Consider the following 14,635-nt stretch of genomic DNA (forward strand, 5'->3'; position numbering starts at 1 on the left):
CTTATTGCTCTATATCCTGTACTTCACTTGTATGATCACACTAATATGCAGTGGGTACAAAACAGTATCTTACTATGGTCTTAGTTTCCATTTTCCTGTTTGGTCATGATGTTGAACATCTTTTCATGTTTAACTGGCCATACTCTCTCTTCATCTGTGGGTCTTTAAGATCAGGGGAGTCTGAGCACGGCCTTGGGGAAGGGCAGGAACTCCAAGGATGGTTGGGAGGAGAGCAGCACTCCTGCCTGGGTGGGCATTCTCTCCTCTAGAGAGAGAGGCAGGTGCTGCATACAGTTTAGTCTGATTTCAAGAGCACTTAGCAATGCATCTTACCTCTTTCAGGTTTGAACTAGTAATTGTTTGGAGGATACAAATAGATGAAGAAGGGAAGGTTTTGCCAAAGCTGGATCTTCTCACCAAAGTGCCACTGCAAGGTAGGGATGTTCTGGTGATTTCTCACTATGCTCAACACAGACACCTACTTATTTCATCTGGGTTTACATGGCAAGAAGCAAAAGTCAAAAATTTCATTAATGTACTTTTTAAATCGGTTTTCAAAATATTTTTGTCCATAATCACTCAAAAAGCACAGGCAAGGGGGATTGCTCCCCCACAGCCCTCCTAGGCTGAGTGTTCAATGTCTCTGCCTCAGGCATTCGGGTAAGTGCTCTGTTCAAGGTCATGATTCAGTCGTCCTGCCTTCCCATTCAGTGTGGCCAGCAGAGAATGAGGGCATTGTCTCGGTGAAGTTTCTTACCCAGTTGTTTGTTTTCTTTACAGCCCTGGAACTGGACAAGAACGGAGTCATAGAAACTGCTCCTCTCAGCTTCCGAACCCTACTGGGCGTGCTGGGCATTGAAGCCACTCTGGAAAGTCTGATTAAATCACTTCACACAGAGGCAAGCAACTAGTTCCCAAACAAACAGTGAACAACTACACGTAGAAGTAAGATGCTGCACCTGGAGGCATGTGATTTTATTGAATATAAAAATTTGCTCTTTTCCACTTAGAAACCTTACCTCTAGAACATGTTTATGCAGTTATGGCACATTATATATAAGTTGTCAGGACATGAAAAATAAATACAGTTATTTAAATTCAAAATACCAAACAAGTGACACATATAGTGTATTTTTAAAAGTAAACTCAACATCTGAGGAAGTACAGGAGTGCTGTCCACCCTGGGATGTGGGGAGCCACTGTGCGCCCCCCGATATGAATATGAGGGCAGAGGTGGCCCCAGCCCATCTCAAAGGTCGGCCTCCTCCTGTCACCCACCACCTAGGGACTCTTGGAGGGCTTGCCAATGCAGCCTCATCTCTTAGACATTCCTCAGAAACGTCTGGGGAGCCACACCACCCGCCTCGCCTCCTGGCTCTGGAAAGCAGCACTGGGGAGGCTTTCACAGCACCTCTCAGCAGCAAGTCCTCTGACATTCACTCTTCTTGGTCTTCCACAAAAAAGTAGAGCGGTTAGCATAAAAAAACACAGTAAGACAGACAGCAAATATGGCACCGTCCCTTCACACAGGACCTTAGCACCCCTGGTCCCTCCGCAAAGAAGAAACAGTGTTTTCATTAAAGTCCCCCAGAGTCTAAGTGCTGCACTGACCTGAGTTGCCAGTTTAAAGTAGAATGGGTGAAAACATTGTTTCAATCAAATGAAAGCCTCTGAGCAGGGGCCGAGGTGGAGTGTGAGGAGAGCAAAGGGTCGGGTCAAGACCCTCTAGCAGGGGACACTCATCTATCACCTCTTCCCCCCAAGTAGAGGGTGATGGTTTTCAGACAGTCCAGACCAGCCAGGACAGGCAACAGGAGGCTACCCAGCCCACCTCCTCGAGGAGCTGGCGTTCCAGAGCGCCGCACACAGGCACTCAGGGTCCTCTGCACACCCTGGCCAAGACCATCCCCGCCCCAGGCCAGCAACAAGGGACCTCAGGCCAAAACAGCTCTGGCAGCTGCCTACTTCCACGCGCTCCGGAGCCTGCAACTTGCCCACGAGAACGCGGCTCCATGCACACCCCTGTGAGTGGACTCTCCAGGGCCCCTGTACCCCAACACACCACGTGAATGAGAGATGTGTGTCATTTGAATATGTTTTTGAACCTCTGAGTGTGGAAGTTAAGTAGTAAGTGGTAAATGGTAGTAAGAAGTAAATGATTGATAGGACAGAATTGGAGAATAAATTCTGGAAGAGCTGGCTTGATTCTAATAAGCATAATTCTCAATTTATCACAAAATTCCCCACAAAAATTTACAATCAGCAAAATAGTCTCATTTTTTGTGTAGTATTTTCATACAATCCCATGGTTTCACTAATATTATATTACAGTAAGCCTTCATTAGTCCCTCAAAATGATGATATAAATAATCTATACAACCTACCATAGAATAAAAAACTGAAGCCAAGATTCCCAACAGTTTTCATAGCAGCTGGGCACACTTTTGGTGACCCCAACGAGAACCCTCTTAGTGCCAGCCAGGAGTCTTGCGGAAGCAGGGCTTTGGGCAGCCCCAACGGGGAGGTGGTCCAGCACCACTCAAGGCCACTATCACCACACATCTTAGTGAAACCCAAGGGAGGAACAGGTATGGGGAAGGAGGGAAAACTCGATGCTGGCTCTGGCAGAAGTAGCTGAGGTTTCCCAAACACCCAAAAATGCCAGGAACACAGAGCTGGCAGGAGCACAGCCACCCCATGACACCCACGCTGGGCACAGCAGCTCAGAGTTGCAGCTCTGCTTCCAGCTCCCACAGCAGCAATTTCAGGTGGGAAAGAACACCTTGTCTCCCCTAAAGTTAAAGATGATAAAAATCATTCAGCACAAAAAAAAAGTCAGTGCTCGCATGAGTGGTGTCAACCCCTGCCCTGAGTCCCACGCTCCCTGCTGACCCTGTGCAGAGCAGTGGGTATGGCATCTCCACAGGGACTCCGAGTCCACTGCTCAAAACTGATGTCCATATCAACAACTTACTGCTTTCCACAGCAGGGACCCACTAAACCTGCACTGACACATGGCTTGCATTGGAAAAGTGACCAAGTAACTCAGCTGGGAAAGTTCCAGTAGTATCTGTGTTTTCTTAAAAGTCCGAACTCTAAGGTATATGTGACAATTCAAGTTTTCTGTGTTAGGATTCTGGTGGTAGGAGATCCAAACCTTGTGTCTTATAAGGCTTTTTAGAGATGAGACGTGAGCCCTGGGTGGAAAGGGAGAACTGCCCAGAGGGGCCTCCTGGGACACAGCACACTGCTGGGCTCATGTCCAACATTCCTTGTCCTGGAAGATGTTCTTAGTGCTCTTCCATTCTGTGTCTCCCAGAGGCAGTCCCACCTGAACAGGGGTTGAAAAGCAAAAACATTCACAGCCAAAAGTCACCCAACGCAACAGAAACTCTATCATTCAACCTTCACATTCCATGTTCAAGTTTCAAAACCACTACAGGAAAAAAGTTAGACCTTATGGAGAACTAATGTGCAATCTTCGCTTTCCTTGAACCTAGTCGACATCACGGTGGCGTCTTTGGCATGTACAGTCTTTAAATAGTAGTTGACTATCTTGCCATCCAGTTTATACTGATGAGGAATGCTCTCATAGGGCTTGAGGTCAAGATCCAGCACAGACACGGAGAAGGCAAACCTGGATCTCGATGAAGGGACAATGGGCCTTTGATCGGAGCTGGAAGCAAAAGAGCAATTTCAGAATACACAAACCTCCCAAATCCTCTCAACCCAACTCACAAAGAGCACCCATTCTGTGCATCAATATGCATTCCATCTCTGTCTATGCCAACTGTATGCACTAGTGCTAGAAGCTTCTGCAAGAGAGGCACCTACTGTGATACCCGCCAGCACACCAGACAAGAGAGAGTTAATGTGCAGAAAGATGGAAAAGCAATTATGTAGAATACTCGATTGATATTCACCATATCCCAGTAGTATAAACGAATGCTAAGAAAGTTACTTTATCGTGAGCCAAGTATTACAAAACCTAAGAAAATGCAGAAAGTAGATCTGGCTATTCAACAGCCAAATGGATAAAATGTTGAGGACAGACTTCTCTTTTCGTGTCCTTTAGCATGTCTGGTGAGAAACTCTTGCTCCTTTATACTTTTTCACATTTGGAGAGAGAGATCTAGTTTCGTGTTTTATTCTCAAATTGTATCTGCAGTGTTCGGTATTTTGTTTCTTAGGGTTTAGTTGTGGTCTTTCTAAATATTGTAATAGTTGTATGCTTATAACAAAATATGAACAATTACTTGTACTTAAAAAACACTTTCAGGCTAATTCTGAATTTTGTACTAAGATTGCCATATATATCACTTAGCTCTCAGAGTGCTTGATACATAGTATGCATCCAAATGATTGGTTAAATACATTATATAAGCTCAGTTTAGCCCAAGAGAAGTATTCAGGAGTCCTGGTTTCTCCATGTGTACTACTCTTCTAGATGTCGAAATTATTAAAAAAACAAAACAAGCCAACAAAATACCAATTTCAAAAGCTCCTGCCTGGGAGAGGGAAGGCAGGTAAAACATTCCTATTTAATGAGCCTAATCAAGGCCTAGACTCTAGCTCAATTCCTGCTCAGAAATACTATTTACAGGAAAAATGAATCCCAGGCTCAGTTGCTGGGGTCTTAGCTACTCCCTCCTGAACAACAGAGAACATATGTACAAATTAAGGTCTTGCTTCTGAGTCTCAGTCTCAGAGCCGGAAACCCAAGCTCCACACAGCAGGGCTGGGACAGTGAACATCTCCGGCCCTCAACAGGGCTGCACATTTTATAGGATACCTCACGTCACATCAGAACCAACACCCAATAAGATGATGTGAATAAAGAGAGGAGTCCATCACACAGAGGCTGGTGGGAGCACGGCCCAAGAGCCACTGCTGAGGAGAGTCTGACCATTTGTTGACCTCAAGCTCCCAGTGAGCCCAGGCCTGAGGTTCCTGACACCTGAAATGCTTCTCTGCCCTGGGGATGACACTGGTGACCACATGGCTCAGAAGTTTCTGGACATGTGTCCCCGCTCCTCTCCCACCATGTCGGTTTCTGCCGAGCAGCTGGTCAAGGGTGTCAGGACTACTGGCCCTCAGCCCCTCACATTTCTGTATCCTGACTGCATCCTTGCTTCAGGAAGGGCAACAGATAATCACATCTGTGTGGTTTTCTCTCATCTAACAACACTGCTTAATCCAAATGGATTCCTGTCACTAACCACTGGGGGCATTTTCTTAGGGGATAATGAGAGTTTTCAACTAAATAGAACAATCTTTTTTTTTTTTTTTTTTTTTTTTTGTTATGCCCTATAAATGTCCCTCTGTGTTTCCTATCAGAAAGTGGACAATTCTGTGCCTGCCAAGAAGCAGGACTCCTGGGAATGTCTAGTTCAAAAGCATCAGAAAAACGGGTGGCTGGCAGCCAGTGACGAGATCATCTTGACCCAGGAACACACATCAGAAGATTGTGAAACATTCTGCAAAACTGTGTGTGGGGTTTGGCACCCTGAAGATCAATGCTGAAGATGCCATCTAATCACTGAGAGAAGATTATCAGGTTCATCCCAAATTCCTAAAAAAGGCAGAGAAGGGACTGAATAATGATGTCCAGGAAAAGATGCTGCAAAGAGGAAGCAGAACAATGGAATGTTGTTTTAAAGGCTTCGAAATGACTATAAAGGTTGGCACATCAGGACCTGGTAAAAGGAGGAAAAATAAGGCCCACAGGAACCTACAGCTTCTTGGGCCTCTGAGCCATGATGGTAGCTTGGGGTTTTCTTTGAGAGAAAGGAATTTGGACCACAGTATCCAAGCCCTTGAGATATTTTCTTAGAAAATAATAGTAAACTTGAGTGAACAAGCTTTTAAAATTATTCTCAATAATGTCTTTTTGACTGTATTACAAACTTCTAAAGAGCAAGAGTTAATAATCCCCATGATATCAAGTAGGCCTTGGAAATCGGCCTCTGTTTAATAAACATGATCCTGCCAGAGCCTCTCTAAATATAGGGACACCAACTCTCTTGCCAATCCACAAAACCCTTCTAGACCAAGGACACACGACACAGTAGCAGGTGCCTCACCTTGCATCCTGCAGACAAGGAGAGAGTGCGATCATGATGGAGCAGTCTTTCGCAGTCATGGCGACCCGGTACTGCTGAACCTGCAGGGGAAGGAGAGGTCAGCTCCACGGCATCGCCACACACACCCTTCCCCACTGGAGAGGTCCAAGAACTGGTCCCAGACCTGGGGGTGGGTTAGGAAGACCCAGTCCCAAAGAGCTCATTAGATGCCAGTGCTGCCCTCTGACCTCTCACTGCAGGCAGTGTATGGACCCTGATTCCAAAACCTGGGACCTAGGACTTGTCTTCGGCAAGACAATCACAGCCCACCTTGGAAGAAAAAGCAGTAAGTGGCCTCAGCTATTGATGTGCTAGCCACACTGACAGCACTGAGCGTATCACTCTATACCTCAAGATAGCGGCACACAGACACACACCAAGGCCCTGTCCCCAGGTCACATAGCACACTAGAATGTCTTGCAGCTTCCATGAATGACACTGCAAACAGAGGGATCACCAACTGTGTGTTAACTCACTTCATCCCCACAGCGACCCCACAGGCAGGCACTGCTAGTGTCCCAGTTTATGGATAAGGAAACAGACATAGATCGACCTGTCCACTCTGCACTGCTAGGCTAGACTCAAACCCAGGTGTTATGACTCTGAAGTTCGTGCTCTCAACACTGGGCTACGAGCACATATAGATCTATGTGTAACGCCTGGAGCAACGTCCACCAGGGCTGCTGACTCAAACAACACAGAAATGGTTTGTAGGATCCAACACATAAAGCCATGTGTGCGCTCACATGCGTTTCACAGACATACAGGGAAAGAGCCAAAAGACGGTCACCTCTGTGTACAATTTGGGGGCATCTTTCCCCTTTCTTCTTTGAACTTTCATATAACATTTGAACTTTTTAGATTGAATACCTCTCACTTTTACAAAAATAAACTAGTTACAAAAAAGGATGTAGGCCTTACACATTATCACTGGCCTCAACATCTGTGTGATGGCAGATCATAACCTCTTGTCTCCCCTTCAGTCATTCCCCTCCATGTCACACAGCCAGGAGGACTGCCCTAAGACAACATTCAAGCTGTTTATTCCACAAGGCAGGAGTGTGTGGGAAGGAGAGGGAAGCACCCCAAGTGTGGGTTACCTGAGGCCTACAAAAATCTTTACAGTAGAAGGAAAAAGAAGCTCTTCTCCCAATAGTCTATTCATTTAGCTAAGAAACCAGGTATTTCACAATGTACACAAAAAAATCCAGTCCAAAAGAATTAAAGAGATAAATATTAAAAACGAAATATAAAATATTTATTATGTCCTAATCTGCAAGACACAAAACATAGAAGCCGTAAAAGACAGAGAGATTTGAATACCTAAAAATTAAAAGCTTTTATTTGATACAGTCATAATCCAAATGTAAAAGACTTGTTAAAGAATAGGAGAAGATATCTGCAACATATAACAATCAACATCAAGAATATATAAAGTGCTACTAGTCACAATACCAAGACATGGAAACAACCTAAATGGCCATCAACAGAAAAATGCATAAAGAAGATATGGTACATATATACAATGGAATGCTACCCAGCCATAAAAAAGAATGAAATAATGCCATTTGCAGCAACATGGGTCCAACCAGAGATTATCATACTAAGTGAAGTAAGTCAGAAAGAGAAAGACAAATACCATATGATATCACTTATATGTGTAATCTAAAATATGACACAAATGATGTATCTATGAAACAGACTCACAGATAGAGAACAGACTTGTGCTTGCCAAGGGGAAGGGGTTTAGGGGAGGGGTGGATTGAGAGTTGAGGATTAGCAGATGCAACTATTATATATAGAATGGATAAACAACAAGGTCCTACTATATAGCACAGGGAACTGTATTCAATATCCTGTGATAAACCTAATGGAAAAGAATATGAAAAAGGATGTATACATATGCATAACTGAATCACTTTGCTGTACAGCAGAAATTAACACAACATTGTAAATCAACTATACTTTAATAAAATAAATTTTAAAAAAGAGAATATATAAAGTGCTAGATCAGTATGTAAAAAGAAAACTACCCAAAAAAGATATGGACCAAATAAATTGACAAAAGAGAAAAAATAGCCAGTAAGTATATGAAAAGATGCTCAACCTTACTACTAATCAAGGAAATGCAAATTATAACAGTGAAAATGTCTGCACTCATTGGATATATGTATATATATATCTGACATAAAATGAAAGAGCTAGACTTTCACTTCAAGCAATGCTGGAGTATATAATTGGAGCCAACCCAACTGCTGAAGTCAAGTAGAAAAAGCTCGACAAAATATCAAAAACATCTGCTCGAAGGCAGAGCTAATAAGACCAGCAAGAATTGCTGGACCAGGGGGAGGACAAAGACATTTGGGGTTTTTTTGTCCAGGGAGTGGGTGACAATTCTGGAAGGTCGGCCAAGAGGCACTTTTAACTAACTTCCAGGGCTTATGGGGACAGTAACCATGGTGAATTCCCGCTCTGGGTTAGTATCCAAAATGTTGCACCTTAAGACTGGGTGAGCCAGAATTCGACAGGCCTTACCAGGAACTGCAACTTTGCTTCAAAGACATCAGTCACCAAAACTGGATTAAGATGACCCTGGCTTGCTAGTGCTTCCCAGGTCCCTGGCAGAAGCAAACCTAAAATTCTCTGTAGAAGAAGACATCATCCTAGGCCTCAAATTATTTCTAAAATAATTATACAAATACAATTTCTGACACACAAGCAAAAATACCCAGGCCCAAAACATGATGCCATGAGAGAAAATCAGCAAAAAAAAACCCAAAAATGAACCCAAAAAAACTCCCACGATAGTAGAAAGAGGTACACATGGACTCCAGGTATTGGAGGTACCAAACACACATGCTGCTCTGCTCAAAGGATAAAAGACAAAATTGAGAACTTCAGAGGAGAACTGGCGACTATAAAAATGAACTGTTTGAAAATTCTAGAACTAAAAAACACAAAATCAACATTAAGAATTCAACAGATAGTTTTAACAGCAGGTTAGAAAAAACTGAAGAGACTTGCTAAAGTGGAAGATAGGTCAAAAAAAAAAAAAACTCCAGAATGAAGCACAGAAGGGAAAACAAGCTGGAAAATATTGAGAAAAGAGCATGAGACATGGAAGATAAAGAGAATATGTTTAATACATATGTAATTGAAGTCTGGAAGAAGAAGAGAGAAAACAGGTAGAAACAAAATTTGAAGAAGTTAGGGCCAAAAACTTTCCAAAACTGAGGAAAGACATCAGGACACAGATTCAAGAACGATGCAAAAAAATCACTTATACGTATCATTAAACAAAAACTAAGAATGAATCACCAGCAGACCTACAATAAAGGACACATTAAAGGGTATTCTTCAGAGAAAAACAAAAAATGATCCCCGATATAAGGTCAGAGATTCAGGACAGAATGAAGAGTAATGCAAGAGCTAAATATGTGGGTAAAAGGACACTGACTGTATAAAACAATAATAATAATAATGTCTTCTTGAGTTTAAAACAATAGAGTACACAGCAACAATAGCAGTGTAAGTAAGGAGTAGTAGTAAAATGTACTCTAAGAACTCTGCATTGTCCAAGAAGAGAGTAAAGGTATAAATATTAGACTTTAGTAAAAGACTTTTAATTAGACTTGCTGCAATAGCTAGGATAACCACTAAAAGAAAGTAAAAGACTAAAACCTCTGAGCAAACAGTGGGGAAATGGAACGATAAAAAAATTAATCAACCCAAAAGATAGTTAAGAGAGGAGAGAAAAAGAAATCTAAGACAGGTGCAAATAAATTAAGGTTTAAACCCAAGTATAAGTCCAATTAAATTATAAAGACAAATGTCAGAATGGATAGAAAACCAAACCATATTTTAAATACAAAGATTAAAAATAAAAGCATAGAAAAAGATACAGGGTGCAAAAGAATCTAGAGAAGTGACATTAATATCAGACAAAAGAAACTTTAAAGTAAAAACTATTACCAGAGACATGCTAAATGATGTCTTAAAAATGAAAAATTCAATTCACCAAGAAGATATAACAATTCTAAATTTAAGGCACCTGACAATATAGCCTCAAAATAAATGAGAAGAAACAGACAAATCCATAATTATTATGTAAAGTTTCAAAACATCTTTCTTATGGACCAAGCAGACCATAAAATCAGTAAGGTCACAGAAGATCTGAACAGTACAATTAATTTGACCTAGTGGGCAGATATAAAACACTGCAACTAATAATTTGAGATGCCTTTTCAAGTACACACAGAAGCATTTTCAAAAAAGATTAATCTATAATGCAAATCACAACAAATTTCAAAGGACCAAAAAGCTGTCTCAACAAATTTTAAAGGCCCATATAGAGTATGCTCCCTGACCATAATGCAATTTTGCTAGTAATCAGTACAAAAAAGATAATGAGAATCCCCACGTGTTATTAAATCCTTTCCAAACGCTTCCATGGGTCAAAGAAGAAATCTTAATAGTAATCAGAGTATATTTTAACTGAATGATATTGAAAATAGGCTTGTGGGATATAGCTATAGCCATGTGTACAGGAAAATATATAGCTTTATACATATTTTAGAAAATAAGAAGGCCAAAACTTAATTAGGTAAGCATTCATATTGGGAAGAAATTATAGAAAGAAAAAATTATCTAGAAAAAAGGAAAAAGGAAATAAGAGCAGAAATTAATGAAATAGAAAATGATCAGTACAAAAGGAACATAAGTTAATTTTTACAAAACTACCAAAACTGATAAACTCCTGGTGGGATGGATTAAGAGAGAGAGAAAACAAATACCATAGATCAGGAATAAAAAGGTGTTATTCAGATCTTATGAAACTTTGAAAGATAATAAAAGAATATTACCAAAACATTGTATGTCAAAATTCTGAAAATTTTAGATAAATTTCTAGAAAAATACAACTTATCAAAACTGACAGAAGAAATAGAAAATCTAAAATTGAGGTATTTTAAATTATCCTACAAAGACAACTATGGGCCAAAATGTTTTCACATGTAATTCTACAAAATATTTAAGGAAGAAAAAATGCGAGCCTTACTTCACCTCTTCCAGAGAACAGAAAATGAGCAAACACTCTTCAAATGTTTTAGGAGGCAGGCATACCCCTGATACCAAAACCTAACAAAGACATTACCAAAAACTTGTACCACTCACAAATACATATGCAAAAACCCCTAAACAAAATATTAGCAAACCAAATATCATAAAATATAAAAAGATTATTACATCATTACAAATTGTGTGATTACAGGCATACGTTGTTTTTACTGTGCTTTGCAGATGTGTTTTTTTACAAATTGGTTTGTGGCAACCCTGCATCAAGCAAGTCTATTAGCACCATTTTTCCAACAGCATTTGTTTACTTCATATCTCTCTGTCACATTTTGGTAATTCTCGCAATATTTCAAACTTCATTATATTATATATGTTATGGTGATCTGTAATCAGTGATCTTTGATGTTACAATTGTAATTGGTTTGGGGCACCAGGAACTGGGACCACATAAAATGACAAACAATCCACAAATGTGCATGTTCTGACTGCTCTACTGACTGGCTATTCCCCCCATCTCTCTCCCTTCCTCAGGCCCCCCTATTCCCTTAGGCACAATAATATTGAAATTAGGCCAATTAATAACCCCACAATGGCTTCTAAGTGTTCAAGTGAAAGGAAGAGTCACACATCTCTTTAAATCAAAGGCTGGAAACAATCAAGCTTAGTGAGGAAGGCATGTTGAAAGCTATGACAGGCTGAAAGCTAGACCTCTTGCATCAAACAGCCAAGTTGTGAAAGCAAAGGAAACATTCTTGAAGGAAATTAAGTGCTGCTCCAGTGAACACACAAATGATAAGAAAACAAAACAGCCTACTGCTGGTATAAAGTTTTAGTGGTCTAGATAGAAGATCAAGGCAGTCACATTTCCTTAAGCCAAAGCCTAATCTAGAGCAAGGCCCTAACTCTCTTCAATTCTATTAAGGATGAGAGAGGTAAGGAAGCTACAAAGAAAATTTTGAAGCTACCAGAGGTTGGTTCATGAGGTTTAAGGAAAGAAGTAATCTCCATAACATAGAAGTGCAAAGTGAAGCAAAAAGGGCTGATGTAGAAGCTGCAGCAAGTTATCGAGAAGATATAGCTGAGATAATTAATGAAGGTGGCTACACTAAACAACAGATTTTCAATGTGGACAAAACAGCCTTATATCGGAAGAAGATACCATCTAGGACTTTCATAGCTAGAGAGGAGAAGTCCATGCCTGGCTTCAAAGCTTCAAAGGACAGGCTGACTCTCTTGTTCAGGGCTAATGCCACTAGTGACTTTAAGCTGAAGCCAATGTTCATTTACCATTCCAAAATTCCTAGGGCCCTTAAGAATTATGCTCAGTGTACTCTGCCTGTGCTCTATAAATGGAACAACAAAGCCTGGATGACAGCACATCTGTTTACAACATGGTTTACTAAATATTTTAAGCCCACTCTTCAGGACTACTGCTTAGAAAAAAGATTCAAAATGTTACTGCTCGTTGACAATGCACTTAGCCACCCAAGAGCTCTGATGGCGATATACAATGTGATTAACATTGTTTTCATGCCTGCTAACACAACATCCATTCTGTAGCCCATGAATCAAGGAGTGATTTCACCTTTTAAGTCTTATTATTTAAGAAATACATTTTCTAAGGCTAAAGCTGCTATAGACAGTGAATTTTTCTGATGGATCTGGGCAAAGTCCATTGAAAACCTTCTGGAAAGGATTCACCATTCTAGATGCCATGAAGAACATTCATGATTCATGAGACGAGGTGAAAAGATCAACATGAACAGTTTGAAAGAAGTTGACTCCAACCCTCATGGATGTCTTTGAGGGTTCAAGGCTTCAGTGGAAGAAGTAACTGTCGATGTGGTGGAAATAGCAAGAGACCTAGAATTAGAAGCGGAGCCCGAATATGTGACTGAATTGCTGCAATCTTATGAGCAAATTTTACTGGATGAGGACTTGCTTCTTCTGGATGAGCAAAAAGAAAGTGGTTTCTTGAGATGGAATCTACTAGTGAAGATGCTGCTAAGATTGCTGTAATGACAGAGAATTGAGAATATGATGTAAACTTAGTTGATAAAGCAGCAGCAGAGTTTGAGAGGACTGGCTCCAATTTTGAAAGAAGTTCTGCTGTGGGTAAAGTGCTTTCAAAGAGCATTTCATGCTTCAGATAAATCATTCATGGAAGGAAGAGTCAACCAATGTGTTAAACTTCGCTGGTGTCTTATTTTAAGAAATTGCCATGGCCACCCCAACCTCCAGCAGCCACCACCCTGATCACTACCCTGATCAGTCATTAGCCATGACCATCGAGGCAAGACCCTCTGCCAGCAAAAAGATTACTTGCTGAAGGCTCAGGTGATGGTCAGCACTTTTTAGCAATGAAGTATTTTTTAATTAAGGTATATACATTTTTTAAGACATAATACTCTTGTGCACTTAATATAGTGTAAACATAACTTTGATATGCACTGGGAAACCAAAAAATTCATGTAACTCGCTTTATTAAGATATTTGCTTTATTGTGGTGGTCTGGAACCAAACCCACAATATCTCTGAGGTGTACCTGTAATCACATTAACAGAAAATAGGAGAAAAGTCACATGATCTTCTCAACAGAAACAGAAAAAGCATTGAAAAACTCAACACCCACTCCTGATAAAAACTCTTAACAAATCAGGAATAGAAGGGAACTTTCTTAATTTGATAATGGTTATTTATTTTAAAAATAAACCAAGCAACACCCAAAAAAACCTACAGCAAACAATTTACTTAATGGTAAATACTTCCTCTTTGAGAGTGGGAACAAGACTAGAATTCCCATAATCAAAAATTAACTATATGCAGTTAGGCAAAACAAAATAAATAAGTGAAAAGTATAAGGATCAGAAAGAAAAAAATCAAATTCACAAACAATATGATTATATATAATGAAAATCCAACAGAAGCTATAGATTGTTAGAATTAGTAAGTGACTTCAACAAGGTTGACAGATAAAGAGGTCAAGGTAGAAAAATCAATTACATTCCTATATATCCACATAGATACCATCTATATCTAAAACCATCAAATATCTAGGAATATATCTAATAAAATATAAGATCTCTCTAAAGAAAATCATTAAATGCTTTATCAGATTTTAAATAACACCTAATAAAAAGAAAACGCCCATGTTGGAAGCCTTAATATTGTATGGATGTCAACTCTTGTCATCATTTTAATGCCAAATCAATCAAAATCCCAAAAGGTCTGTTGTTGCTTTTCCTTGTAGAACTGAACAAAGTTCATTCTTTTTTTAAAAAAAATTTTTTAGGTGTATTGATGTACAATATTATATAAGTTTCAGGTGTACAACACAGTGAGTCACAACTTTTTAAAGTTATACACCATTTATAGCTATTATAAACTATTGGCTATATTCCCTGTGTTGTACAATATACCCTTATAGCTTATTTATTTTA

At 40.0% G+C, this 14,635-nt stretch overlaps 2 protein-coding genes across 9 annotated transcripts in view; one reads left to right on the top strand and one right to left on the bottom strand.

Annotated features, from left to right (window-relative positions):
* The window catches only part of LOC118897018 (centromere protein P), a 234,680-nt gene extending 228,626 nt beyond the window's left edge, over positions 1-6,054 (top strand). For 2 of the 4 annotated variants that reach the window (XM_036855745.1, XM_036855746.1), the window contains exons 7-8: positions 343-434; positions 781-938. In XM_036855745.1, coding sequence (XP_036711640.1) covers positions 343-434; positions 781-911 — 223 coding nt within the window. In that variant the 3' untranslated portion in view covers positions 912-938. Of the gene's footprint in view, positions 1-342; positions 435-780; positions 1,107-5,337 lie in introns of those variants that run through there. The other 2 variants (XM_036855744.1, XM_036855743.1) reach the window with 2 other exon arrangements.
* Positions 961-14,635, bottom strand: part of IPPK (inositol-pentakisphosphate 2-kinase) — a 55,993-nt gene continuing 42,318 nt past the window's right edge. For all 5 annotated transcript variants that reach the window (XM_036855732.1, XM_036855730.1, XM_036855733.1 and 2 more), the window contains 2 exons: positions 6,084-6,163; positions 961-3,676 (listed from right to left, as the gene is read on the bottom strand). In XM_036855732.1, coding sequence (XP_036711627.1) covers positions 3,451-3,676; positions 6,084-6,163 — 306 coding nt within the window. In that variant the 3' untranslated portion in view covers positions 961-3,450. The remainder of the gene's footprint in view (positions 3,677-6,083; positions 6,164-14,635) is intronic.

The sequence above is a fragment of the Balaenoptera musculus genome, chromosome 6 (assembly GCF_009873245.2).
Source record: "Balaenoptera musculus isolate JJ_BM4_2016_0621 chromosome 6, mBalMus1.pri.v3, whole genome shotgun sequence".
Lineage (NCBI taxonomy): Eukaryota > Metazoa > Chordata > Mammalia > Artiodactyla > Balaenopteridae > Balaenoptera > Balaenoptera musculus.